This window comes from Carassius gibelio, chromosome A5, assembly GCF_023724105.1.
Source record: "Carassius gibelio isolate Cgi1373 ecotype wild population from Czech Republic chromosome A5, carGib1.2-hapl.c, whole genome shotgun sequence".
Lineage (NCBI taxonomy): Eukaryota > Metazoa > Chordata > Actinopteri > Cypriniformes > Cyprinidae > Carassius > Carassius gibelio.
Genome location: NC_068375.1, coordinates 32,857,962 through 32,878,549, shown reverse-complemented (window position 1 = coordinate 32,878,549; position 20,588 = coordinate 32,857,962). Strand labels below are relative to the sequence as shown.

At 36.5% G+C, this 20,588-nt stretch overlaps 2 protein-coding genes across 2 annotated transcripts; one reads left to right on the top strand and one right to left on the bottom strand.

Moving 5' to 3' along the window:
• Positions 1-66: 66 nt before the first annotated feature.
• rnf215 (ring finger protein 215) lies at positions 67-6,915 on the bottom strand. The gene is made up of 10 exons (XM_052596347.1): positions 6,572-6,915; positions 6,048-6,197; positions 5,896-5,967; positions 5,718-5,803; positions 5,572-5,626; positions 5,368-5,472; positions 4,979-5,095; positions 3,347-3,496; positions 3,142-3,244; positions 67-3,008 (listed from the first exon to the last, which is right to left on the bottom strand). Exons 1-10 carry the CDS (start codon positions 6,773-6,775, stop codon positions 2,995-2,997), a joined length of 1,056 nt encoding a protein of 351 aa, XP_052452307.1. The 5' UTR covers positions 6,776-6,915; the 3' UTR covers positions 67-2,994.
• Positions 6,916-7,701: 786 nt separating this feature from the next.
• LOC128013355 (protein HIRA) lies at positions 7,702-18,736 on the top strand. Its single transcript, XM_052596282.1, has 25 exons — positions 7,702-7,969; positions 8,520-8,582; positions 8,715-8,825; positions 9,155-9,245; positions 9,611-9,705; positions 9,803-9,898; positions 10,125-10,285; positions 10,418-10,585; positions 10,774-10,887; positions 11,729-11,799; positions 11,909-12,014; positions 12,428-12,643; positions 13,717-13,802; positions 13,895-14,071; positions 14,152-14,319; positions 14,401-14,605; positions 15,428-15,526; positions 15,776-15,924; positions 16,007-16,168; positions 16,326-16,384; positions 17,048-17,153; positions 17,287-17,409; positions 17,594-17,757; positions 17,927-18,015; positions 18,112-18,736. Exons 1-25 carry the CDS (start codon positions 7,933-7,935, stop codon positions 18,226-18,228), a joined length of 3,033 nt encoding a protein of 1,010 aa, XP_052452242.1. The 5' UTR covers positions 7,702-7,932; the 3' UTR covers positions 18,229-18,736.
• The last annotated feature ends 1,852 nt before the right edge of the window (positions 18,737-20,588 follow it).

Here is a 20,588-nt window from a genome sequence, read left to right as displayed (position 1 = left end):
ATATATATATATATATTTTTTATGTTCTTTTTGCTTGATTCAACAATGTATGACAAGAAAACTGTGTGTTTGAAGGCAGAGGAGTCATGTCTTTTGCCCTGTTACACATGAGTTTATTGAACAGAGAAGAGGTACAAACAGTTATTGCACTGTTAAATTCAATAAATAAATTATGGAACATCAGGTTTGAGAATGTAGCATCTAAAATAAATTGAAGAACAAATCCTACAAAAGATATGGTACATTACCCTATTGAAGCAAAAATGCAGCTCATAAGTTCCTGTTCCAGTTCATTAAAGGTTCAGAAAGCAATTAAGACTTGAGCTCAGAGCAGTCTTTTGAGAAATCTCCCCGTTTGAGGTTGCACAGACTGGATACACAGTCTGATTTCTACATGAGTCATATTGTGCCAAAGGCTGCCATTTATTTTTCACATAGACTTTGAATAGACAACGTTCTCTTGCCATGTGGAGTAACATATTTCTACTTACTAAGATACATTCAAAGCATTTTTGTAATAAAAAGCATATTTAATTATGGGTTTGAAATAAAAAAAAAAACATAGGAAGATAAAACATGAGTAAATACTGTTCTCAAGACTGTCTCTCTCTGTTGTTCATCTTTGTGTGAGTGTTTAGTGTTATTTGACGAAATGGTTGTCTACCTGTCTGGCAGATGCCCTCCTGAGATCAGCTCATGTATCATGACTGAAGCGTGATAGCCAGGGTCGGGGAAATTCCTCAGATTTGGCATAAGCATTGATTGTGATTTCATTTGATGAGATCCCTATATTCTGTCATTAAGTACATTTACATGCAAAGTTAAAATCAAGCTACAGCAGGGTTTTGCATAAATGTGACCATGGACCACAAAAGCAGTCTTCAGTGTAAATGTTTCAAGAATAAGGTTTATACATCATATGAAAGCCGATATACAAATATTTGAAAATCTGGAATCTGAAGGTGTGAAGAAATCAAAATACTGAGAAAATTTCCTTTAAATCTGTCCAAATGAAGTTCTTAGCAATGCATGTTACTAATCAAAAATTACATTTTTATATATACGCTAGGAAATTAACAAAATATCTTCATGGAACATGATCTTTACTCAATATTCTAATGATTTTTGGCATAAAAGACACATACAATGTTTTTTTTGGCTATTGCTAAAAATATACCCCAGTGACTTAAGATTGCTTTTGTGGTTGAGGGTCACAAATGAGCTACAGTCTTCATCTATCCATTCTAGTATCAAACAATACAGAATTTAACATTAAAAGGAGAATATAACTTTTGGGGGGATTACAAGGCGTACTGTAGCTGAGCTACAATTGGTTTTTCTTACAAGACTCATTCTCATCAGGACAGCAATTATTTGAAAACCAATTATCATGTCTATTTTAATATATTTTAAAATATAGATTTTTCACGTGATGTCTGTGAGGGCAAAGCTGAATTTTTAGTAGCCATTACTTTACATTACTTGTCCTTCAGAAATCAATTTTGAAAACATTTGTGCTGCATAAAATTATGTAAACTGTGATACATTTTTTGAGGATTCTTTTATGAATATAACGTTTAATAGGGCTGTATTTATATGAAATAGAAAACATTTTGGAAACTTCTGAATGTTTTTATTGTTTTTGATCAATATACTGCATCTTTGCTGAATAAAAATATTAATTTCTTATTAAACCGACCCTACATTTTTGAATGGTAGTGTAGATTCAGTAGTCCAACTACGCAAAAACCTGACTGGCATGATTTCAGACTAAAGCATTTACATGGCATTTCAAAAGAGAATTCAATACTAAAATGAAAAGAAACTGCACTTCTAAAATGCATGTAAATTATCCTTAAAAGCGATGATAATAACAAATAATAGTAAAAGTCGCTCTCTGTGCAGCGAGCAGGCATGGGGCATCCTTGCAGCTCCTTGTATGGAATACTGATGCTCGCATGTATCTTTCACTTTACTGGGTAGTTTACAGTAACAGAACTGAATAACTTAATTAACATTTTCAACTAATTGGTGCTAGTATTAGAGTTGGAGGTTTAGCTGTCAAGGTAAAACACTGTCGTAACTTACAATAGCACTACTACACTACAGAGCCCCAAACTTGACATGCATTAGAAAGAAAAAAAAGATACAGTAGTGATTAACTTAAGATCATTTTATCCCATGTTTAAAGTTACACCTAATTATTAGGTAAATTCTGTATGTTTAGGTAAATTGTGGCCGTTGTACTAAATTGTTCACTCATTTTTGCTTAGTTGAATCATGGCCAAAATTTGACTAAAATGAAAGATGAAACAATGCAACAGTTTAAATAAAACTAGAGAATTAATTAATAAATCATGGACACGGTATTTGTGGCTTCATACCACACAACCATTCCAGAAAGAAGCGTAACGATAATGTTTCTGCTCAAAGGTCTTACCAGAAACATTTTGTATGTTCTCAAAAGAGGTCAAGATCAAATCTTCAAGGTTTGTTTTTGGTGAAAAATGTTGAGTTATATTCTACAGACAGATTTCGTATGAAGTGCCTGAATAACATGTCTTATATTTTCTTAAATAGTTTTATCCTAACTTCATGCCTACCCTTGTTTAAACAAAAATTTGAGACTTGTACGGTTCTTCCTTAATTTGAAGAGATCTTAAAAATATTACTTTTGTTTTTTTGCTGTGCATATGACTTCATAATCCGTGTATCGGTGGATTGTTGAGCCGGTTCAGCAAACATAACTAAAGTAGTCAACTGTGTGCAAAACAACTGATCCCACGTAGAAGGACCTACCTTCAAAAAAATTCTCAAGTGGTTTGACCCAAGATCAGGAACTCAAGGTTTATAGTCTTTGGAGAGGTCAAAAAATCATTACCATGGAGGTATTCTGACCTTACAGTACAGAGGAGGGGTTTAGTTGCCATGAGAAGTCTGAATCAGAAGAGTCGATCCAATTGCACAAATTCTGAGAATCCTTTCTGGTACAGCTCAATAAAAATTACCTGGGAGGAACAGAACAAGAGCAGTTTAGTTCAGTTTGAATGTGGCAACTAATGGTGAAGCCGGCAAAGATTTGATTGACTGTGCATGGAGCAAAAATATGTAGATGAGTAACTAAAAATATGGTCTTCTCACCAAGCACGCTACGTTTGCAGAGAGGACAGGTCTGCTGGAGGAGAAGCCAGGGATCCACGCAATCTCTATGGAATTCATGGAGGCACGGTAACACCCTCAAACACTAAAACACACCCAAGAGGAGCAGTGATTAAACTGTCTCTCTTTATGAAAGATTAATAACTCTACCGAGCAAAAACATAAGAATGTGCAGAGGATCTGTCACCTGGTTGTTGTTGTACTGCTCCAGACAAACTGCACAACTGTCTGTCTCCACCGGTTGAGTTTGTGTTGGGTCACATCTCACTTTGGGTTGCCGGTATATCCTCGTCTTCAGTGCTGATAATCTCCTTAAAATATCTTGCTTTAGATCTGACTGTAAGACAAATATATTTATAAACTATGTACAGTGTTTAGACTGCCACTCAAAAGTTTTGGGTCAATAAGAGCTTGACTCTTCTGCTCACCAAGACTGCATTTATTTGATTAAAAAATTCAGTAAAAACGGTATTATTGTGAAATATTACAACAATTTAAAATAACTTATTTAAAAAAAAAAACATACAGTACAGACCAAAAGTTAGGAAACTTGACTATTTTTAATGTTTTTCAAAGAAGTTTCTTCTGCTCATTCAGACTGTATTTATTTAATCAAAAATACAGAAAAAAATTAATATTGTGATATAGTATTACGATTTAAAATAATTGTTTTTAAATGTATTATACTTAAAATTATCATTTATTTCTGTGATGCAAAGCTGAATTTTTAGGATCATTATCACATGATCCTTTAGAAATCATTATAATATGATGATTCATTATCAAAGTTGGAAACAGTTCTGCTGCTTAATATTTTTTCAGAACATGTGATACTTTTTTAGGATACTTTGATGAATAAAAAGTAAAAAAAAAAAAAAAAAAAGAAGATGCTATGCTTTTCAAATATAAATATTTTGTAATTACAATATACACTGCTGGTCAGTAATTTGGGGTCAGTAATTTTTTTCTTACATTTTTTTTTAAATAAAATCAATACTTTTATTCAGCAAGGATGTGTTAAATTGATAGTAAAGAAAATATTATTAGAATATATATTTTTAGAAATTATTTAGAATTATTTTTTTTAATAAATGCAGTTCTTTTTAACCTTTTATTCATCAAATATATTAGACAGCAGAACTGTTTCCAACACTCATAATAAATCAGAATATTAGAATGATTTCTAAATGATCATGTGATAGACTGGATGTTACATGTGACACTGAAGGCTGGAGTAATGATGCTGAAAATTCAGCTTTGCATCACAGGAATAAATCATTTTTTTAAGTATATTCAAATAGAAAACTATTATTTTAAGTTGTAATAATATTTCACAATATAACTGTTTTTTCTGTATTTTTGATCAAATAAATGCAGGCTTGATGAGCAGAAGAACCTTCTTTCAAAAACATTAAAAATAGTAATGTTTCCAAACTTTTGGTCTGTACTGTATATATATAAGTGTAATTTTCTCATGTGATGGGAAAGCTGAATTTTCAGCAGCCATTACTCCAGTTTTCAGTGCCACACAATATATAATGTGCAGTGATTTTATTTTTATTTTTTTTTCGCAGAAAATTCAAATCTAGAAAATTTTTGTAGCATTACAAATGTCTTTAATGTCATTTTCCAATTTACTGCTTCCTTCTTAAATAAAACTTTTTTTAAAATCTTACTAACCCACAACTTTTGAACGGTAATGTTATGTTTTTGACGGGATCTCCTTCCAGTCTCCAGTTAACATGGCTACTTTCTTCAATTAGTCACATTAGTGACATGAACTTTCAAAAATGTTTCCAACTTCAAAAGCAGTGTTCACCTCCAACTCATCATTAAACTGGTTGTCCTGATACTGCCAGCGTGCATGAACTATGACCCCTGTGGAGAGGACCAGGGCCACCAGAACAACAGTGTTCCAGAGCTGCTGAAGATATTTCTGGACAGATGAACAAAAATGTTAAAGTTAAAAAGAAGAGAAATTCTCCTTGCTGTCTAATGAAACTAAACAAGTGACATGAAGTATTAAAGGGATAGTTTACCCAGCAATGAAAATTCTGTCATCATTCCCTCATGTCCTTCCAAATTTGATTTTCATTTTTGGGTGAACTATCCCTTTAAGAAACACAAGATGGTTACACAACAGTACTACTCATGTAAGGCTATGACAGTAACCCTGGATGATATCATATGTCTTCTTAATGCTCGTACCTGGACCTGAGAGTTGGTCTCTCCCGTGCAGATGACCCCTTGCCATTCCCCGTACAGCCCTCCTCTTGAACGGCCACAGCTGGACCACAGAGTCAAGGTGGCACCCTTCAACACATCATTTAGAAATATCACACTCCCACACTAATGAACCATAACAAGCGTGAAACTATGCTACATAGAAATGTATTATCAGGAAAATCTTACCAGACTGTCCTGTAGAAAAGACTTGTAAGTGATTTTTGCCGTTGCATGAAGGCCCCTTATTAAATAGAAATAGAAAAAAACACATTCCTAAAGTATATTGGGGTTTTTTTCAGAAGAAAATGGATCATTTCTTGACTGTGGATTACCTGAGGAGTGCTCCGATGAGCTTAGTAACATTTTCTGATGTCTGAATGATAATGATTGGCTTTGAGAGGACCTGAGAGAGATCCATCTATAGAGGAAGAACAATTTTCTTAATGCTTATACATATAACCATTATGAAATCAACTGAAGGTTTATGGAATAGAACAGCAAGGCTCTCACCTCTCGGACAGTATTCTGGTTTAAAGCCAGTATAATCAAAGCAGATGCACCCAAAACAAGAGCACGCTTCATCTATGGAGGAGAGAGCTCTCAGTTTGATCAGTACTTCCTAATCATCCTGTTTTAGTCTTCACAATGATCATTTTGAATACCTTATTGACCACAGAGGCAGCAAACGACTCCTGGTTGCTGTTACTGGAAACGGTGCCTTCCTCCATCTGGACAGGTACCACTCCAATCCAAGGGTTCGGATCCTTTTCATCACTGCTTTCACTGTTGGTTTTAATAGCTTCGTCTTTTATCTGCACAGAGAATAAAAGATGCATGACACTGAAGCTTAAGACATCTGACAACTTTATGTAATATTAGTTCTTAAAATGCATTTGTTAATAAGTGAACACTATAAAGCCAATATTTATGTATTTAAAATGTCAATATTTATAATATTTTTGTATCACAGTGCAGTGTAGTCACAGTCAATACATGAAGAACAATACATCGTTTATTTTACAGCCAGAGCAAGAAGAAGAAGAAGAAGAAAAAACACAATGCTTTTTTCGTTTCCTTTAGTTTTATATAATTAAGCAGTTAAACAGCCAGAGCAAGAAACAGACATTCAGAACATAAAAATAACTTGCAATATCAAGTTATTAGTTTGCATGCATTGATCACTTACTAATATGAGGTCTCCTGTGAGATCATGTTTCTTTTTGCTGTGGTTTTCCACGGGGTCGTTCTCCAGACTCCCCTGGACCACATCACCCTGTAAAACATGCTGCTGATCTTCCAGAAACGCCTCTACAAATGCCACCTGTTCGCTGGACGCCAGCGGACAAAGCCACAACGAGCAAAGCACAGAAAGACAAGCAAATGCGCCCATGGCTCCCAAACCGCTGATGTTATAGATCACAGACAGAAAGTTACTGTCAGGACAGCCTGTGTTCTGTCACCTTCTGCTGATGTCAACAAACTGAGGGAGTTCTTCTTCTGCGGCTCACGTTCTTCTGTCCGTCTAGCTCTTGCGAAAGTGAAACTAGCTAGAATGTAAACTATCTTTTCGATTAGAAGGTATTTACACTAATTGTACTCTAGAGGGCGCTGTATGGTCAAATCATTCATTATGACACATCAAGCCCCGCCCTCTTCGTATTCTGCAGGTTTGTGTCCGCCTTTCCTTTGTAGTTCGATTTCTATTTCTGGATTTCATATATTCACCACAGCCGTTATGAAAAGATGTGCGCTCGCCACCCAGCGGGACGCAGTAAAATAGTTTTTATAAAGCCTTTCCATTCAAAATATGTTTTTAAAAGGTTTCTTTAATCTAACCATTACTTAGTTCTGTACGTAGTTCTTTGAGTATTTTACATGACAATTGATGACAACATGACTGTCCTTAATGAACATTTTAATCCTTGTTTATAATTAGGCAATTGCTTTCCTCTATAAACAAAAAATAATGTTTATATATATATATATATATATATATATATATATATATATATATATATATATATATATATATATATATATATATTAAACTGAACAACGGGGATAGATAGATAGATAGATAGATAGATAGATAGATAGATAGATAGATAGATAGATAGATAGATAGATAGATAGATAGATAGATAGATAGATAGATAGATAGATAGATAGATAGATAGCGCTTCTATTATTTAGTCGTTTTTGTATGCGATTTCCTCATTTGTAAATCGCTTTAGTATATACTTCTGCCAAGTAAATTAAAGTAAATGAGGAACACAGAAGTTCATTCTTTGTTTCCAAGGGAACTTCGAAAAAGACGGCGAACTTCCGGCGTGACTTCAGTTGCTGCAGCTTCACGCTCACCGAGTGATGAGCGAGAGAGAGAGAAAGAGAGACAGACATGGAGTTCAACTGAGCAACAAAGTAACGGATGAGCCGCAGCACTTAAACGGCCGGGCAGGCGGGCGGACGCTGGAAACGAGTCTCTTTGGGAGCGCAGAGGGAGATCGCGGGTCGCAAACGGCGGTTTTATAATTACTCAGCGTGAAGATGAAGCTCTTGAAGCCGAGTTGGGTCAATCACAATGGTGAGAGCAGAAGCCCGACTCTCTCAGTGTCTGTGTCTGTGTGTGTTTGTGCAGGAATCCGGGGTTTCAACTTGCGCTTTTGTTGCGTAGAGAGACGGATCGGGTCTCTTCTGCATGTCGGCGCTTACGATCGGATACTCTTCTGCACGTTTTAGCGCAATAAGAATCATAGTAACCGGCTGTTTTTTTTATTTATTTATTTTAGCTTGGCTGGTTTTAAGAAGCCACCCATGAATATATGATGTGCACACCACCCATTTTGAAGTTGCAAAAGACAGGCAGACCTCTGACATGGGTCGATGAAGCTGGAGCCGAGTCACTTGTGTAATTTAAGAGATAATCTAGCCATAATTAACAAGTTAAATGGAACTTGTGACGTTTCTTTATTTATGTTATATGCTAATGTGGCTTTATTTGCATTTCATTTAACCTGCTTTAGAATCGTGCGGTGGATGTATTGTATACATTTGTTGTTTGCAATTATTATTATTATTAGTTAGAGATGTGTTGCCAAACTATATTTGTGTTATAAGTGTGTTTTTGTTTTCAGGTAAACCAATATTCTCAGTTGATATCCATCCAGATGGAACTAAGTTTGCTACAGGTGGCCAAGGTGAAAATCTAAAACCTTTAACATCTGTCATTCTTTTGCTGACTCTAGTATAGCTTTCAGATGAAGCTTAGTCTGTAGAAGGTCATTTTATTTCCATGCTAATTCCATGACAAATGTGTCATTGACTGACAGGTGAGGACTCTGGGAAAGTGGTCATTTGGAATATGGCCCCGGTTCTTCGAGAGGAGGATGAAAAGAACGAGAATATTCCCAAATTGCTATGTCAGATGGACAATCACTTAGGTATTACTTGATACTTAATTGTTTTTTACTTAATCTATATATTCAAGATTAAAATATATTTAAAAAAATTATATATATGAAAAACTCAATATATAATTATTGTTCTCTTAAAGTCTTTATTTGATTTTGTTGCATTTGTATCACATATTTTGCTCCCAACAATCAAAAGAACAATTTAGAGATGGTGTCTAGATTATGTTTTGTCACTTAAATGTATTTTAAACTCCTTTTGGATGTGAACTGCACTGACAGAATGTGCGACGGAATGTGTGACACTGATGAATATTCAGCATCTAATTATATGTTTTATGTAACTTTGTACATTTCAGCATGTGTGAATTGCGTGCGCTGGTCAAATAATGGACTATACCTGGCGTCAGGAGGAGATGACAAACTGGTCATGGTGTGGAAAAGAGCTGCGTGAGTAAAACTGACCCGTTCTGTGTATTGCGGTCTTTTCTCCCTTCACGATGAATACAAATAATAATACGTTTTTAACTAATGTTTTTAAAATCCTATTATAATCATATTAATATTTTAATATATTTGAATATTAAAGTTAAAAAAATAAGGATGTGATGCTAAAAATAGATTTTTAAAACCTTATAACAGTTGAAAGAATGATAGATGCCACTTGTGCAAATGCACTGCTTATTACTTTTTACTTTTTACACTATGCAGATAATTTTTTTTAAATATGTAACACAAACAGATGCCACACATGCATCCACAGATTCTATGCACAGGCCTTTGAGGCATTATGTTGTGTTTCTTTTGTTGTGCAGTTTCATAGGTCCCAGCACAGTGTTTGGGTCCAGCAGTAAACTGGCTAATGTGGAACAGTGGAGATGCGTCATGATTCTGAGGAACCACACTGGAGGTGAGGGGGAAAACGCTGCTCATGTAGAAGCTGGATATTTTCTTCACTTTTGGCATCGTGTGAAACACATGTGGTGTTCTCTATAAATCTGATCCAGATGTAATGGATGTCGCCTGGTCACCTCATGATGTCTGGCTCGCGTCCTGCAGTGTGGATAACACCATCGTTATATGGAACGCTCGAAAATTCCCAGGTGAAATGTCAATTCTAGCATCTTTTGTTTTTTTCAGATGCCATTTGGTTTGATATATTTTGTAATACAGTGGCATTATGTTTGGCTTAAATGACCAAATACTTTCATTGTCACGCTAGGACAGTTTTGTCGGGGGATTTTCGAAAGGTTTGGCTTCTGTATCAGTTTTGAATCAAAGCTTTGTCTACTGCATTTTTGAATTTGCTTTTTTATGTGTATGCCACAGAGATTGTGATGACTTTAAAGGGACACACAGGGCTGGTGAAAGGCCTGACGTGGGACCCAGTGGGAAAGTACATCGCCTCCCAGGCAGATGACCATAGCCTGAAGGTCTGGAGGACCATGGACTGGCAGATGGAGACAAACATCACCAAACCTTTCAGTGAAGTAAGACCAGAAATGCTAGTTCGGGAATGTATTTACTTTTTCGTTTTGTTTATTTTTTTACTTCTTTAAATTGTTTACATCCTTGTGACCCTGTATTCTCTCTTTTTTTCCTTCTCTCTTGCTTTGATTCAGTGTGGCGGCACCACACACGTCCTGAGGCTGAGCTGGTCTCCAGATGGCCAGTACCTGGTTTCAGCTCATGCCATGAATAATTCTGGGCCCACAGCTCAGATCATCGAACGCGATGGCTGGAAAACCAACATGGACTTTGTGGGTCATCGAAAAGCTGTTACTGTGGTGGTTAGTGTCGGTTCAAATCTGTAATATTCGACAGAAAAGCATGCATTGAAATCTCCATTGTAGTCTGTTCTGGAGTGGTTTCCTTTTGTTTCGATGAAATCATGATTTTTTTCAAACTGGCTAAGAACTAGAAGGTAATTCTTGTCTCTTATTGAGTTGTTTTTGAATTCCTCTTCCTTTCTTTGCAGAAGTTCAATCCTAAGATCTTTAAGAAGAAACAGAAGAATGGCAGTACACCCAAACCCAGCTGCCCTTACTGCTGCTGTGCTGTGGGCAGTAAGGACCGCTCACTCTCTGTATGGGTATGAGACTTCTCAATATCACCCCTTGGTTTTGCCCCACGAAAAAAAAGAAAGGCATATTTCTATGTTTATATGTTCCTACGACCATGGGAAAACCTGGAAATTATTAATTCTAATTTAATTTTACATTTGTGCTAAATAAAGGAAAACTTAATTTATACAATTGAAATGAATTGTTTTCTATTGTTACATATTTTAAAATCTACCATTACTCCAGTCTTAGGTGTCAAATGTTCCTTCAGAAATCATTATATCATATCGTAATATTCTTAATATTCTGATTTGGTGTTCAAAAACATCACTTATTATTAATGCTGAAAACAGTTTTTATGGAAACTTTTTTTTTTTCGGTTCGTTTGATGAATAGAACTTTCTAAGCAAAATCATTCAATTGAAATGGAAATATTTTGTAACAAAACAGTATTTTCATTCAAAACAATCTTCCTGACCTCAAACTTTTGAATGGTAGTATAAACAATTTTGTGGTTATGCTCTGCTTAAAAATGCTTAATGTTCATGTAAAACAGAAAACAGACATGCTAAAGCAATACATTTCATCGCGGCCATGTTAACGAGTTTTTGTCCTAACCAGCTGCAGCCATGATAATACATTTTGTCAGTCCCATCACGCTGGACTCTGGCGTGTAGTGGCTCCCACAGTTATTGGTCCAAGCTTCCACAAAGCTGTTTTGTAAGAATCAAATATGTTCTGATATATTCTCATTCTCTTGTTTCGCACAGTATTCCTCTTTCAGTATTTTTTTCACATTCATGTAAGGGTGAGATTTCTGAATGTTAAGATGACTCTCCTTGAATCAGTTGTCCTGTTCTTGTTTTTCAGCTCACCTCACTTAAGCGCCCACTGGTGGTCATCCATGACCTCTTTGATAAGTCCATTATGGATATTACATGGTAAGAAAACAGCTTTTCTGTTTTCCAAGCTCTGTAAAGCATCATAGACACTCTAGTGGGGTAAAAACGTACATGCATGAGAGTATTGTGAATGGATCGTATCTCTCAGGACACTCAATGGGCTCGGACTTCTGGTGTGCTCCATGGATGGAACTGTGGCTTTCTTGGATTTCTCGCAGGACGAACTGGGAGATCCCTTGAATGAAGAGGAAAAGGTGGAGAAAATATACACACACACCAGTTGACATTATTTAAGACAAAATAACTTTTCAGTTATATAATTGTAAGAACTCTGCAATGTTTCTCTGGCAGAAAAAACGTGGAATCTCACTTAAGTCACACACATTTACTTATTATTTATTTAATTAATGAAGAGTGAATCATTTCTTTGAAGCATTTGATGAAATATGCAAATGCATTCATTTAGATTGTTGAACTGTATCAAATTTTCTAGTCATACTTAAAGAGAAAATCAACATTTTAGGAGAGTGTTCGCTATTTGCCTTTGCTTGCTTAATGCAGTGTGACGACAACAGTGCTGCAGCATTTAAAAAATAGCTTGCTTCTGAAGAATTCAAATGGCTTAATAGTTTTGAGAGAAATAAGATTCCTGTGTATCTTTCTGTAGAATGCTATTCATCAGAACATCTATGGAAAGAGTCTGGCCATTACTACGGAGTCCCACCTTTCCAGCACTATTATTGAGAACCCAGAAATGCTCAAGTATCAGCAGGAACGCCAGGGGAACCAGAACCCCAATGGAGCCCAGGGAAGTGGTCCTGAGAACCAGACGCCCAAACTCACCAATGTGCTCAACGGAGAGTCCCTGGAGGACATCAGGAAGGTCAGAGGAAAGAATATGTAACAATACGCACAACAGTCTTCTTTAAACGGTTGAAGTGATTCAAATGGTTAATATGGTAAATAATGATTGGTTTCTCGTATTTCCACCTCCAGGCATGGCTGACTTGCAAGTTTACAAAGTATTGTTTGTTTATCAAAGTATATCTAGCATAATTTGTTTGCAGATGCTAATTTGATTGGTATTAAGGTATATAAATAAATGTAATTTATATATTTGATGGGTGTCTTAAAGGAACACTTCACTTTAAAAAATATAAAAAATTTCCAACTCCCCTAGAGTTAAACAGTTGAGTTTCACCGTTTTCAAATCAATTCAGCGGATCTCCGGTTCTGGTTGTAGCAATTTTAGCTTAGCTTAGCTTAGCATAGATCATTGAATCTGATTAGACCATTAGCATCTCGCTAAAAAAATTAGAAACTGAAAGAGTTTCTATATTTTTCCTATTTAAAACTTTACTCTTTTGTAGTTACATTGTGTACTAAAACTAACAGAAAATGAAAAGTTGTGATTTTCTAGGCCGATATGGCTAGGAACTGTACTCTCATTCCGGCGTTAGTAATCAGATTCAATGATCTATGCTAAGCTAAGCTAAAAGTGCTACCGCCAGACCCGGAGAACGGCTGAATGGATTCGAAAACAGTAAAACTCAACTGTTTAACTCTAGGGGAGTTGGAAAGTGAGCCTATTTTCAAAAAAACTGTAGTGTTCCTTTAAGTCGAAAAGTGTTGAAAAATATTTTGGAACCAAAAGACACAGCTGGATCATACTGCCCAGCCCTAATACACATAATGAGTGGTTATGTAAAATTGTAATAGTTTACATACATATTGCATGCAAATACATAATGTGTGGGTGACATTAAATAATTTGCATACACTTTACATGCACATCTGCCTGTCTCTCTGTCTTTGTATGAATCTGTATATATCATTTAATACCATGATGGTCATAGCATAGTAGTTTAGAGAGCCTGAAGAGTTACCCACTTTTGTCCCAAAATGATATGTTTGCAGGACTGCATTTATTAACAAATGGCACTTTTTTTGGGGCAGAACCTCTTAAAGAAGCAGGTGGAGACCAGAACTGCAGACGGGAGGAGAAGAATCACACCTCTCTGCATCGCACAGCTCGACACGGGGTAACGAACACGTACAACAACACATCTAAAATTATTACTCGCCTATTCCCCAGCATGCATTCAGTGGCTGAATGTCTCTTACTTTTACACAGGGACTTCTCACCAGCGTTGTTCAACAGCGTCCCGATCTTGCCGGGGTCATCTGCATCGACTCAGCTCACCCCTCAGATCTCTTCGGATTCCAGTACAGCCAACTCACTTGGCTTGCGACCCTCCCACGACCCCACCACCACCTCTCCCAACAAAACTGCGGAAGAGAACAAGGAAAGGTAAGTTTACATGCAAGTAATATCCCATTTCCCCTCTCTCTCAACCAATATGTTTTAAAAATCAAATTTCTCTCTTTTAGTGGACCTGCAGCTGTTAATTCGATCGGTATGAAATCAAATCTGCTGTTGACATCTGCCTCCAAAATCGAGCCCATGAAAGCGCTGGATTCGCGATTTACTGAAAGGTCTAAGGCCACGCCAGGGGTCACTAGTGTACCACTCACTATAGGCATCACCCCACTTGACAGGTAATAAAATCTGCATTATAACTGGTGTGCCCTTCTAAACTGAATTTAAAACCAAACTGAAGTTTTGTGGTTCTGTCTCAGGGTCAAAGACACTAGCTCTGTGAAGGAGCCTAAAGTAAAAGATGAAAGCAGCAGTGATAGTGAGGACAAGATCATGGCGAAATCACTATCTGTGGCCAAGAGGAAGGGAGAGATGGAGGGAGCAGAAGTGGTAGAAAAGAGGAAGAAGGGAAGGCCAAGGAAAGATGCCAAAATGATGATGCCCATATCACAGCCCTTCCCACAGGTGACATTTCTTCTTTCGAGAGCTGTTTAGAACACATACGTTTCAAAGTTGACTAATTATTTGGGCCTGTTCAGATCTGTGAAAACTGTGTAACCGCTAAAGCTGCTAAAATATTTCAAGTTTTTTTAAAAATATTTATGAATATGAATGTTCATAAATATTTATGTATATACAGCTTTTCAATAGATATTGCATAGTACCGCTCAACAGTTTGGGTTTGGTAAGAATCTCCAAGGCTGCATTTGTGTATCAGAAAATACAGCAAAAACTGTGAAATATTATTCAAATTAAAATGAACAATTTTTAATATTTTAAAATATAATTCATTTTAGTGATGCAAAATAAAATAACTCCGGTCTTCAGAGTCACATGATCTTTCAGAAATCAATGCTGAGTCGATGCTCAAGAAGCATTTATTATTGTCAGTGTTGTGTTGCTTAATATTTTTGCGGAATCTGTGATCATTTTTTTCTTTAATGAATAATAAAAAAAATAAAAAACATTAAATTGAAATGTAAATCTATTTGCTGCCGTTTTCGATCAATTTAATGTGTCCTTGCTGAATTAAAAAAATCTTACTGACACTTCAACTTGTCAACTGTAGTATATGAATGTGTACATTTTTCATTCAACCTTTTTTTATATTACATATCAAATATATAAGAAAAATGCACACTAGTTGACTATGACCTCTATACTATAATCTCTATATCTTTCATTATCTTTCCATTAACTCTTGAGTCCTTCATTAGAACCCATGTGATGTCAGTGCGCATAGACAAAGATTGTTCACTCACTTTTGACTGATCTTTTCTCTTGTAGACTCCAGTCTCAGCGGAGAAGGAGCCTTCTCGATTAGTAACACCTGTAGCGGTGTTAAAACTTCCTACCCCATCCATACAGAAGTCCTTTAGCACTCAGGTATGACTCAAAAACTCTACACTTAAGATATCAGTCCTGTGTATGCAATGATCACAATGTGTAATCAGGAAGCTCAAGTGCTATGTCTATAAAAGTGTTAAATGTAATTCAAACATAGACTCTGCATGAAAACCCAAGCCTGGTTAATAACCCAGCTATTAGAGAACTTATCAGCTTATAATAAAAACATGGACTAAAATCCACAAAACGTCATTTTGATTTCATGGGCTTTTTAACCTGTGTGTTTAGGTGAGTACAGATGCCATCACGTATCTGGAGGTAGAGAACGAGGTCTCTGTGGTGTCTGGTGCTCGTCTCAGTCAGCTCAAATGGAGCAGAGACGGGCGAGAGTGGGACACGCTGCTGACCAGTCGCATCACCATAGCAACCGGGAGCAGGTGGGTGTTAAAACACATTGGTTTATGCCTGATTTTGACATCTGGACTAAAAGTGACTTGTTTTTTGTTTGTTGGTTCATAGCGATATTGTTGCTGTAGCATGTGAGGACCGCACACTCTCTGTCTACACTACATGTGGACGGAGACTGATTCCATCCATCATGCTGCCCGCTCCCATAGCAGCACTTCATTGCTCGGGACACTTCGTCATGGCGCTGATGGCATCAGCCACGCTGTCTGTCTGGTACTGACCCTTCCTGTCTGTTTCTCAATAGAAAAGTCCAAACACTGTAGCTGTATTTATAACAGGAGTCAGGTTGATTTTACTGATTATTTACATCAGTTCTGAAAGATCTAGATCTGAAATGATGTTGAATGGCTGGTATTTTCTTTTCCTGCAGGGATGTTCAGAAACAGACGGCTTTGGTCAAAAATGAATCTCTGAATCCAATCTTATCAGGTGTGATTTCGTTTTCTTTCTTTAATGAGCTCTTCCTTTTATTAATTGACTCCTCGCTAAACTCCAACCCTTGATTTCTACAGTTCATAAAGTTTTTATTTGTTAGTTTTATTGTTCCATGGGCTGGAATAATATTTCTTTTTACCCTCTTATTCTTCAAAAAAATCTTGAAAAATGTCTCACGGTTTCAACAACACTGATAACAATAAGAAACATTTCTCAAGCAGAAAATCAGCACATTAGAATGATTTCTGAAGTATCACGTGACACTGAAGACCACCAAAAGAATACTGACTGCTGGAAATTCAGCTTTGCCATCACAGGAATTAATTACAATTTGAAATGTATTCAAAGAGAAAACAGTTAATATACATTGTAGTAGTTTTTTGCAATATTATTGTTTTTACAGCATTTTTGATTAAATAAACACTGCTTGGGTGAGCATAAGAGACTTTTCCTAAGAGAAGAGCAGACGTTTGTCAGACAAAATGATGGGCATCAATATTTTGACTGATGAACAAAAATGTAAAACATCAAAATGTTTTACTTCAGTGTGTGCTTAGCTAGTTTTTTGTACATTTTCAAGTATCTCCTTGGCTCTACACAACAAACTATCATAAATTAACTGAAATATAATAATACCTTATCCTTTTCTCACTCCAGGCACAGATGCTACAGTAAGTCAGTCTTTTTTGACTCAGCAAGGTGTAGCTGTGGTGTCGCTGTCAAATGGCAAAACTTTCTGCTTCAACTCATCACTGGAGACCTGGTAAGTGATACACAAACCATGCGTTAAGTGTAGTTTTAACATGTAACTACCAGAAACCGTCCCAATAATTTTCCTGGCCACTATGATTGTTCTGCCTCTGATATTTTGTGCCCTTTCTATACATCTCCAATAGGAATTTGATCGCAGATAAGCAGGACTCTCTTATACAGTGTGCAGACTTCCGCAATTGCTTGACCTCTCAGGATACTCTGGGCTCCATGGGGCCACTGGCTCTCACACAGGGCCGTAATCTAAGGTAACAGCCTTTGCTATTGCTACAGTTATAATGATAACAACATACTAGAACAGTATTGTAGGAATTACTCATTTATTTTACTAATTTAAAGAGCTTGAGCACTGAAAGGGATAGCCCATTATCTTTTATAGTTATCGTTCTCGGGGTGAACAGGCCTTAACCATCTCACTTTTGTCTCTTTCAGTGCGGGGCGTTTGGCATCTCGCTTGTCTTCGACCCCTCACCACTTGCAGCAGGGAATGACTCTGGCCTTCTTGGAGAACCAGCTCTCCTCTGCCCTCATGCTCCTTTCAGCAAGCGAGTACAGGCACTGGCTTCTCATCTACGCACGTTTCCTCGTAAACGAGGGTGAGTGAGTGAGAAGGTGGTCAGCTGGTAAAAAGATTCAAGAGGGTCCATTCGAAATCAAGCAATAGTTCACCGAAAACTATATTCACCCTCAGGCCATCTAAGATGAAGATGTGTTTGTTTCTTATTCAGAATCAGATTTACAATAACTCTGTGTGTATCTGTGAAGGTTTTGAGCTGAGGTTAAGGGAACTCTGTCAGGATTTACTGGGACCAGTTCACAAATCCAGTAGCAGCTCCTGGGAGCCGACAGTCCTGGTATGAATTTTTCTGAAACTTAATCAAAGATTCACCATTGGCGTAGTTGTTGCATTTAATGGTGTCTTTCAAAATCATTTTCTGTGTCCATTTCAGGGACTGAGAAAGCGGGATCTGCTGACAGAGTTGTTGCCTGTGATTGGTCAGAACTTGCGGTTCCAGAGACTCTTCACGGAGTACCAGGATCAGCTGGAATTGCTGCGCTTGAAATAGCATTTCACCTTTGACTTCCTTATGTTTCCTGGCCTGTACATGTGCTAACAGTCTGCCTTAGCTGCTTTACTGACAGCACTATCTTTAACGCAGACATGGACACTAATTAAAATGGGCAAAAATAATGATGCTTTTTTTTTTTAAATAATTAATTTGTTAAATACATTAATGAATTATGTTTGTAATCTTTGTGCCGTTGGTAAGAAAGAGGAAAGGATGTTAACTCACATTTTGGGATAATTTTGATCAAGCACAAAGTCTGCATGGCAGTCATCTTGAAACTGAGCGTTCTTCTACAACTAAAAGTTGCTCTAAGTGGTGATCCAACTCTTTCTGCCTCCTTTCTTTTTGGCTTTCTCCTTCAGTTCTTATTTGTACAGCCACTTTTGTCATTTATTTGTAAATGTTTGTAAAAGGCCATTTCTTCTTTTTTCTCCATTTTCTATAAAATCAAGAAAATGGTAAACCTTCAATTAAAAAAGGAATAAACAATTTACCAATTCTAAAACCTGTTGCTCTTTTCTCTCTCGTATGGTGGTTTATTTGCTGTTGGTACAAACTTCTTAACATCAGGGCACTTTTGTTGGTCCTTATGTAGTACTACCTTGTTTTAGACAGGTGGTGGTGGTAGAGATCTGATTGTTTCGACAAGGTCCAAACTTACACCCTTAACAAGAATAAAAGTGTTTGGCAAGAAAAGAAAAGCATTGTTTATAAACCTTTTCTAGGAACTGCAAGATGGTTCAAGTTGGTAGAAATCTAATCTGAATCCTGTTATATAAGTGTGTGATGCGTGATTGAAAATAAAAATGTAAATGACTTCTCAAAAGTTTGGGGTTCGTAAGATTTTATAATGTTATTGAAAGAGGTCTCTTATGCTCACAAAGAAAAAATGTGAAAGATTACCATTTGAAATAACTGTGTTCTGTTATAATGTTTTCCGGTGATGGCAAAGCTGGAGCAGTCATTACTTTAGTCTTCAGTGTCACATGAGCCATCAAAAATATGCTAATGTGATGCTCAAGGAACACTTATTATTATCAAAAACAATAAAACAGTATCTTTGTGAGGACATCAAATTCTATTGAATCTTGCTGCTCTTTTAAACTACAATGACGAACATTAACTGGAGTGTCTCAAAGTTTGCGTTTTTTTTTTTTTTTTTTTTGTATATCAAACCCCACACAAGTGAAGAACGTGTGACCTTCATAAATGCCACAGTATCCACAGTACTCGCATACAGAAAATTCACATTAATACAAAAGCATTTAATTCTCACAATGCGCATATACACAAATGTAGCGCCTGTCAAACATAAACAACTTTCTATTCAAGTGGCCAAGAGTTATGATCCTATACTGGATGGCTTAGCATTTTAATGGATGGCTTAGCATTGTGCGAATGCTGGAAAAGTCTCTCAAACAGCTGCGTTCTAACACCTGAGACCTGCACATTAACACACACAACTGATTCATAAAGGACCTCTATCATGGACAATAGGCCTCTTATATAAGTCATAAGCGCCTGTGTTCAGTGTTCAAAAAGCCTTCATTTCGAATTCATATTTCTCTGCTCACCATATCAGTCCAGAGAACTTGCCTAAGGGCTTTAAAGTGTCAGCTCTCTGGGGCTCAAATGCTTTTTTGGGGGCCGTAGTTCAGAGTGATGCCATTTTTCAGAGAGAAACAGCTGTAATGACGCCAATCTTGTCCATCTGAATATTTAGTAAATAAATGTTAGAAAATGCCAAAATGCCATATTAGTATGTTGCACAAACTTTTGTTGTCTAATAGTTCACCCACAAGGACAATTACAAACTTTGGGGTTAGTAAGATCTTATATATATATATATATATATATATATATATATATATATATATATATATATATATATATATATATACTTTTATTTGGCAAGGATGAGTTAAATCGATCAAAAGTGACAGTAAAGACATTTATATTTAAAATAAAAAATGATCTATTCATCAAATAATCTCAAAAAATGGGTTCAACAAAAAATATTATGCAGCCCAACTGTTTTCAGCATTGGAAATAAGTCTTTCTTGAGCACCAAATCAGCATATTAGAATGATTTCTGAAGGATCATGAGACACTGAAGACTGGAGATATATAATATCTAAAATCAAAGCAATCCAGCTCTGATAGCTGATAAATACAGATAAATGTATATAGGCTACTGTGCCTTTAGATTGAGGGAGACAAGACAGAAAACAGGAGAGGACAAAGAGAAACAGCAGGATGAGTGGAAGTGACACATGTGCTGCTTCCATCTCACAAGGTCTGACTCTGAGCTAAACACAATTTAAAAGCCGTCCCCTCAAAAACCCCACAGCCTGAAA

What these genes read in the sequence shown, in the direction of transcription:
- rnf215 (XM_052596347.1), bottom strand. Translation starts at nt 6,775, where the DNA reads ATGGGCGCATTTGCTTGTCTTTCTGTGCTTTGCTCGTTGTGGCTTTGT. An exon ending in CTTTTCTACAGGACAGTCTG is followed by an intron (nt 5,473 to 5,571) that starts GTAAGATTTTCC and finishes GATGTGTTGAAG; the next exon opens with GGTGCCACCTTGACTCTGTG. An exon ending in AGTTTAATGATGAGTTGGAG is followed by an intron (nt 3,497 to 4,978) that starts GTGAACACTGCT and finishes TTTGTCTTACAG; the next exon opens with TCAGATCTAAAGCAAGATAT.
- LOC128013355 (XM_052596282.1), top strand. Translation starts at nt 7,933, where the DNA reads ATGAAGCTCTTGAAGCCGAGTTGGGTCAATCACAATG. An exon ending in GTTTGCTACAGGTGGCCAAG is followed by an intron (nt 8,583 to 8,714) that starts GTGAAAATCTAA and finishes ATTGACTGACAG; the next exon opens with GTGAGGACTCTGGGAAAGTG. An exon ending in GAAAAGCTGTTACTGTGGTG is followed by an intron (nt 10,586 to 10,773) that starts GTTAGTGTCGGT and finishes CTTTCTTTGCAG; the next exon opens with AAGTTCAATCCTAAGATCTT.